This window comes from Melanotaenia boesemani, chromosome 13 (assembly GCF_017639745.1).
Source record: "Melanotaenia boesemani isolate fMelBoe1 chromosome 13, fMelBoe1.pri, whole genome shotgun sequence".
NCBI lineage: Eukaryota > Metazoa > Chordata > Actinopteri > Atheriniformes > Melanotaeniidae > Melanotaenia > Melanotaenia boesemani.
The window spans coordinates 14821195-14829611 of NC_055694.1; the positions used below are offsets into that span (position 1 = coordinate 14821195).

Sequence of the window (8417 nt, forward strand, 5' to 3'; positions counted from 1 at the left end):
CACACATTTTATTCACACTTCAAATCTATTTTGTTTGGGGACATATTTGTCCTCAGATACAAAGAGTTAGTAACGTGCGTTCAAGATTGTAAAAAATAAATTGATCAAACTATTTGACTTCGGGATCTTATGACTACTTGAGTGATTTAGGCACACTGGAAATATTCAGATTTTTTAGTGATCTGCACATACATGTTGCAGCTGCTAGCTCCGCCCCTTCGGTTAACTCCCTGCCTTTACCTTAACTGGGATAATTTTTTCTATGTAGATACAGTGTTGGTTTCCTGAGATTTTAAGATATTCCCTTGTCTTTATTTAACCAGTTCTTTCTTTCTTTCTTTCTTTCTTTCTTTCTTTCTTTCTTTCTTTCTTTCTTTCTTTCTTTCTTTCTTTCTCCCTCTCTATTTTTAATATAATATAATGGCTTATTCTGTCACAAGAATCCCATGTTTGTGTGAATAACATTTCAACTTTGTAGAAGGTGATGCTTCCTCTTTAATGTGAGAACAGGGAGGATAGGAGTGCCTTCTGAAAGGGGGGAGCGCAGAGGGATTGGGCGAGGCGCGCAAGAAGCTTTTGGTATGCGCTGCAATGCCCAACTGCAGCCCACGCATCTGGTGAATTATGGTGAAATATGAGAGACACAGAAAGAGCCGGCAGCTCAAAAACAGTTAGTCGTGATGAGATGACACAGCCGCTGCACTGATTAGTCAAATAGGGGAGAAGGACAGATATGAAGGAATAGACGAACGACCTGAAGGCAACTTAAAAGAGGAGACAAACTGGATAAAATACATGCGTCTGTGCGCCAAGAGAATCGCGGTGAATTCCTGCATGCCATTAGCCTGAAATAATGCTAAATAGTCCGAAGGTTGATGTTATGCTGCTTTTTTTTATTGCATGCAGTCTGTAGTGGCTGTTTATGATTCACACAGGAAAAGAGGCTGCAAAATGGCTTGAGCATGTCTGGCACCTGCCGTTTCAAAGTCTCTCGAGCTTGCCAATCAACATGCCATGTAATGCTTGAAAATCACAGTGCATGAGCTTGGCTGCTTCATGTCAAATCTATATAAAAAAAAAACACTTTATTTTTATTTTTGTTTTGCTGTCAAAGCTGTTTTTGGAGAACTGTATTATTCCTTGGAATGGGTTGTGAGCATAAACATCTGTTTGTTGCTGATGTGCACTGATGTCACTGGTGTATTCACATGGATATCTCCGATCAGTAAAAAAAAAAAGAGAGATTTGGTTGATTTCACGTGGGGTGGTTTAAAAAATAATAGATACAGGGTTAAAACATCTCCAGGCGGAATCTGTAGTTCAAACAGGTGATTTTGGCTTATAGCCTACATCATCTGCTGAAGCAAGGGTGTTTGTGAGTAAATGCTCTCCCCGCGCGACCTCTCTCCTATCAGTCTGCAGTTAACATGAAAAAGGATAACATTTGCTTTTGCTGCCGGTGGCGGGATATTGTGCTGGAGTAGCGGTGACAAATTTAGCCGATTACAGCATTTTCTAAATGGTTTGAGCGAAAATACATTTCAATCAGCTTCACTCCCAAACCTGCTTCAATCTGTATCGTAGCTGCATCGCAACATGTTTCTGATGATCACCGACGAGACGGAGGTGCATCCTCACACCTTGCTCCCTCTCCTCCTAATTCCCTCTGCCGCCTTGTTGCAGAGCCGGAGCCGCGGGTGATTTATAGCTAACAGCAGGGAGCTGCTTTGACCGAATGGTCTTACTTTGGAACAGACACCATAGCCTGGCCCCTTTATCAACAGAGGATATTGCAAACGTCCCTCACAAGTGCCAGTGCAATTAGGGACTATTGATTTTGTTGAAACACTGCTGTTTTACTGCATGTCTCTTGCATGTGTGGCTTTAAATAAGCTGCAAACTATTTTTTTCTATGCAGGAACCACATAGTTATGCGGTGGGTGGGTTGTTATAACAATTGTACTACATAATCAAATAGTAAAACTTTTAAAATTGACTTTATGTTGTTTTTGTCTCAGTTTTGGTGACAAATGTTAGTCACACCACACATTATTAGAGAAGATTTATTTCAGAGCTTCTACAGAGCACTCACCAAATAATCAGATCTGTCAGTTATAATTGAACCCTCTGAGAGTGGATGCAGTATTACTGGCGAGTGCATTGATTCTGCAGGGTCCCATATGAGAGAGAACTCATAACCTAATACACATAGACACAATGGAGCCTATAAGGCTTCAACGCTTCTACATAAATGAGCCAGCTCAATTTGAATATTGAAGTTTTCTTGCTCACTGTTTAGCATAGAGCAACCAGCAATCATATTAATATTGCAGCTTTCCTCTGCTTTCTATCCCTGTAGCTGTTTGCAGGCAGATCTGCCTGTATCTAAGTGTGTGGAGCCTTTACATCCTCCTGGCCAAACGTGGCCCCACCTTGTCTGAAAGCTGCAGGCCCTATCTCTTTCCACCATGACGGTTGCTACCAGCGACCCTACGGATGAAGCAGCAGCACATCCAGGTCAGCCTCATGAGCAATACGACCCAGAACCAGATCACGAGTGTTGTGAGAGGGTTGTCATCAACATCTCTGGCTTACGCTTTGAGACTCAACTGAAGACGCTGTCTCAGTTTCCAGAGACACTGTTGGGTGATCCGAAGAAAAGGATGAGGTATTTTGATCCCCTCAGGAATGAATACTTTTTTGATCGGAATCGACCAAGTTTTGATGCTATTCTGTATTACTACCAGTCTGGAGGGAGGCTGCGCCGGCCTGTCAATGTGACCCTGGACATTTTTTCTGAGGAGATCCGGTTTTATGAATTAGGTGAGGAGGCTATGGAAATCTTCAGGGAAGATGAAGGTTTCATAAAGGAAGAGGAGCGACCACTGCCAGAGAATGAGTTTCAGAGACAAGTGTGGCTTCTGTTTGAATACCCAGAAAGCTCAGGTCCAGCTCGCATCATTGCCATAATCTCTGTCATGGTGATTCTTATCTCTATTGTCAGCTTCTGTCTGGAAACACTGCCAGTTTTCCGCAATGAAGATGAGGAGATTTACAGTTATCCATTCCAGTCCATGTCCAACTCCACCTCTACTTATGATAGCTCAACATATTTTACAGATCCTTTCTTTATTGTGGAGACCCTCTGCATCATCTGGTTCTCCTTTGAGTTCCTAGTTAGGTTCTTTGCCTGCCCGAGCAAAGCTGGATTTTTTGGCAACATCATGAACATCATAGATATTGTAGCGATCATTCCTTACTTCATTACCCTGGGTACAGAGCTTGCAGAAAGACCAGAGGACAGCCAGGCAGGCCAGCAGGCTATGTCTTTGGCTATTCTTCGTGTCATTCGTCTAGTGAGGGTGTTTCGTATTTTCAAACTCTCACGCCATTCTAAAGGGCTCCAAATCTTAGGGCAGACTCTTAAAGCTAGTATGCGTGAGCTGGGCCTACTCATCTTCTTCCTGTTTATTGGTGTAATCCTCTTCTCCAGTGCAGTCTACTTTGCAGAAGCAGATGAGCCACATTCCCAGTTCAGCAGCATCCCCGAAGCCTTTTGGTGGGCAGTGGTTTCTATGACTACAGTAGGCTACGGAGACATGGTCCCAACAACTATTGGAGGAAAAATTGTGGGGTCTCTTTGTGCTATTGCTGGTGTGCTGACTATTGCACTCCCTGTGCCTGTCATTGTATCCAATTTCAACTACTTCTACCACAGAGAGACAGAAGGTGAGGAGCAGGCACAATATCTAAATATCTCAAGTGTGCCTAAAGCCAGCTCAGCTGATGATCTGAAGAAGAGTGGTCGAAGTGGCAGTGGATCCACTCTTAGCAAGTCTGACTATGTGGAGATCCAGGAGGCTGTTAACCACAGCATAGAGGACTTCAGACCAGAAGGCATGAAAACAGGAAACTGTACACTGACCAACACTAACTATGTAAACATCACTAAGATGCGTACAGATGTATAATGTCAACCTCTGCTGGGATTTGAAGAGACTTTAGCAAGAGGAAGAATGGGTGGCTTCCACTACTGGCCATGTTTGGGGCCGAGTAAGGGCGTACGGAGCAGGGTGAGAGTGAGATCAACATGGAAAAAGGGTCATATTCCCTCACTAATTTGTGCATATCTTAAAACTGCCATCCATCTTATTTAGGACATTGTGAATGTCTGCATGGAGTGAGTCTTAAAATACCTACAATATGTGACAGTCATCCTGCTTGCATCATTAGCCAAATAGTAGCCAAACCAGTACTTATCAATTTCAAACAGTGTAATGAGACCACCACTTTCTACCTTATTGCTCACACTGCTACAGAGTAGATACATGAAAACAATGATTGAAATATGTTATCTTTTTTAAAATAGAAATGTAACTTGTGATTTAAACAGGTAATACCATCAGCATTCATGAGCAGCCTTAATCTGCTGTTTTTAACTGCCAAGGTCCTGACTTAGAGAAAGACAGAATCACCAACGTCACAGCTTTTCTGTGAGAGGAACTGAGCAAAACAGATAGACAAAACAGTAATGCTATTTTCTGTCTAAAGGAAAGTTTTTGCTCTCTGTGTTAGTTAAAAATCTTGAATGCACTTCAGCATTCAGTCATACTCTGACCCTCAGTAGATCTTTTACAGTACAAACTAGTGACATCTGTAAAGACCATTACTTGGATCTGGAGTGCTGAAAATATGTACCTCAACAGCACATCAGTGTTCTTTCCCCTCCATTTCTTGTCAGTCAAATCTATCTCAAGTGACTTTATTATATGTATGTTGTATGTAGACACTAGCCAAGACTTTGCCTTTTTGTGCTCTTACCAATGAGGACTAGCAGAAAAACATAAGAAATGTCTCTCTGAACATACCGAATGTCTTGGTTGCTTATTAATGTTTTTTCATATAGTTTGTAATTTTTTCTTTATTTTTTTGTATGATTTTTTTTCTAAATAGATAATGTACTTCTGATATATATTTTGTATAGTTAACACGCACAGTGTTGAATGAAAGATAAGAAATATTTTCATTGTCGTGTTCAGAGTGCCTATTGCACCATGCTCTTTAACTGTACCTTTAAGTGTCTCTCCAGACTGATTTTGACTCCACTGCCCAGAATAATGTGTCCGTTCTTCACTTCATATCATTTCACGTTAAAATTAGATTTATAGGCAAATGACCTTTAGTAAGTTGGAATTTTTACCTGAAGCTCATATCAACACAGTCTAGGACTTTTTTTTTTACCTGCAAAGTTAACCAATCTGTTATGGAATCAGTTAAGCTTTACATGCTGTTAACTCTAAAAGACAGAAATTGCAGATTTTCAAAAACATATGGCCAAAGAAAAAGCTTAACTAAGATTAGTCTGAGTGTGTTAACGTCCACAACTTGTCAGCAAACCTTTGTATTACTAAATCTTGGAAGAATTTATGGAAGTGTGTGAAGCTACAGTGAGCTTGCCTTCAGCTTCCAGCGATAAAATAATCATAGTGATAATTTTGAATAATTTGGCCAATTCAAGGTGATTCACCACTTTAGCCTGTCCTGCCTATTTCCCTTTTATTTCTCCCCTTAAGCAATACTTCCAAATAGTTATTCCCCACATGCCTGTGGAAGAAGTTGATCTCAAGATAATCATTTGCCACTGTTTTTTACTTTGTGCTGCCACATGTTTATATATGTAATGGGCTCTAAAAAATAATCTGTCTCAGTTTGCTGTATGCAAGTTAACCTGTCATTCCACTGTACCATTTTGTTGTCATATAGTAACGTAAGATAGGGGTCCCTATGTACTACAGAGCAGGTCCATTTCTGCTTTTTGTGGAGCTGCATGTCCTTTGAAATTATAGAATGCACAAATATGAATACTATTTAAAAAGCAAATTAACAACATTATATTCTTATGTCTTTAGAGAAGATGGTACTTATGTTGCAATCAATGTGAAGTTCTCACTTATGGGAGGCAACTTATAAGTCATCTCTGGTGCCATCAGGATTGAGGACGTATCAGCATAGTAATCATTAGAGAAAACAGAAAATGTTTAAGATGTTGTCAACATGGTGAAGTTACGAGCTAGCTGTCTCCAGACGATGAAATCTCAGTCCTACAATTCAACATGTGTAACCATGTGCCATAATGAAAGCACAACAATTTCTATCTGCTGCCAGACCAATGGATGCACAGAGATTCATAGTCGGGTCAGTCTGAATTTGCTCTGCTGAGTGCATCAGAATGCTACAAGGAAATGTCTGAGTACCCCTATAGCTGATATATAGGTCCATCAAGCTTAGTATGTTATGTTGTCTGTACATTTGTGTGTCATGGAGTGAGTGAGAGACAAATAGATTGTGAGAGGAAAGGAGAGCTTTTAGATAAAAACAAGCTGAGTGTGTAGCTTATTAGCATGTAGCTGCTCCTCTTGAACAGATCTACAATGATAGTGGTGCTCTTTGCGGTTTATTGCATCTGAGCACACGGTTTGCAGTCTGTCTGCTGCATATATTTAACACAAGCATATACTAAATTAACCAGAGAAAAGTTAAATAAATGTCCTGCTACACCCTTAAGATAATCTGTGTGTAAGTATGTGTTGACTTGTGAGATAAGCTACATCCAGGACCAGTTAAGAGAGGAAATGGAAGGAAGAAGAGGAAACAGTTGGAAGGAAAATATGATAATGAAAGTAAAATAAACACTGCCCACACCCTCCTTTGCATTTTACTCTGGTGTGCACTTGTTTTTCTCTGATCTGTCTTTGTATTCTAAAGCACCTATGTCATCTTAAACTTGTCTTGGACTGCTGTCCTTTCAGTTCTTGTTACCAAGTACAAAATTGAAGTGACACTCTGTCAAGACAAAAACACTCTCTTTGAGAAACCAACAGGATGGCGCATCAGGATCTGAACTGCAGAAAACAAATCTTTGCTGCACTAGACAACACAAACAAATGAACATTTAAACACACAAACCCAAACTGAAAATCTGAACGCATGTTGCCTGTGTGCTCATGTGTACAAACACTGCCTGTGAACAATAGCCTTCATGGACATGTCTACTGTCAGGACAGATGCCCTTATCGGACCTCACAGCCACAATGGACTTCAACCCACTGCTGATGGGTTTGCACTCCTGTAGCCATGTAGATATATCTAAGATTTTCAGCTGCTTTCAATGATGTCTTAAAATGCCTAAAGCTTCAGCTTTAAATTAAGCTTCTGCCATGTATAGATTCCTGTATTACAGTAGGAAATTGAGGTGTATACTTGCTGAATCCCTGAAACTGAAGTAATTTAGTATGTAAGTGAATTGTCTTTCAGGTTTATACTACAGACAGGAATGACAGAATTATACAAAGAACATATATATATATATATACATATATATATATATATATATATATATATATATATATATATATATATGAAGATATCATTTCAATGAGAACAATGTCAAAATGTTCTGTTATTCATTATGTTTTTCAGTTTGAATGTCTTTGCAGGCCTAGTATCTTAATCCAATCCCATTTAACCTATGTTCCTAATGTAAAGTCAACTACCTGCCATTTACTAATATCTGTAAATGAAATATAGGTAATCCTCAGCTCCTTTACTGTTTTTATGTCTATACCTACCTGTCTATGTAACAACCGTTTATAACTGAATTGAAAGGACTGAATCAACAGCTGTACTGTATAATAATGCACAAATGTAAATGCTTGCCATGCCCTTCAAAAGGACTTCCAATGGATAAAAACTGATCAGTAAAATAACTTCAGAGACAAGTGTCATTATTTCATCATGTTTAAATTCAGAAATTATTATGACAAATAACAGTCCCAGTGAATATATTCCATAATACCTTTATGATAAGTTTAAGTTAATCTCATTTTAATGGTATGTTGATCCCATACTGATTCCAGTCATGATGTTATATGTTTAAAATGCATGTTCACATTAGCAGTATGTTTTTTGTAACAAAATATAACCTGTTGTGGAAAGACAGTGCTCTTAGAGAGGCAAAAAATAAGCAAGCAATAAAGGCACAGTATAAATAGGTGAAAATATGACTGGAACAGCTGCTCTTATTTCTATTCCAGATGGTACAGTTGAATTGATTTTTCCGTCCTCACGTATTAGATGGTTTTGTGCCTCACCTCTCCCCATAAAAATTACTGAGAAAGCAAAGTGGCCCTTTTTTTTTAATAGAAAACCAGCAAGAAGTGAAGTGAGGAAAATAGAGTGAGAGAGATAAAGGAAAACAAAATGCTCTTGACTTGTGGCTCAACTCAGAGTGGGACAAATACAAACATTTCTCTGCATCAGTGCTGTTTAGTAAAGTAGGAGCTGATTTCCGTCTCGCCTCCTGCTCTCATCACTGTCTACACTTGTTCTTGTTGTGCTCTCTATCATTTGCCCCTTTA

The 8417-nt window shown here is 39.5% G+C and overlaps 1 protein-coding gene across 1 annotated transcript; it reads left to right on the forward strand.

Annotated features, from left to right (window-relative positions):
* The first annotated feature begins 579 nt into the window (after positions 1-579).
* On the forward strand, positions 580-7393 carry kcna2b (potassium voltage-gated channel, shaker-related subfamily, member 2b). The gene is made up of 2 exons (XM_042004499.1): positions 580-822; positions 2360-7393. Exon 2 carries the CDS (start codon positions 2469-2471, stop codon positions 3969-3971), a length of 1503 nt encoding a protein of 500 aa, XP_041860433.1. The 5' UTR covers positions 580-822; positions 2360-2468; the 3' UTR covers positions 3972-7393.
* The last annotated feature ends 1024 nt before the right edge of the window (positions 7394-8417 follow it).

Excerpts from the sequence above, each read along its gene's own strand:
- kcna2b (XM_042004499.1), top strand. The coding sequence starts at position 2,469 with ATGACGGTTGCTACCAGCGACCCTACGGATGAAGCAGCAGCACATCCA.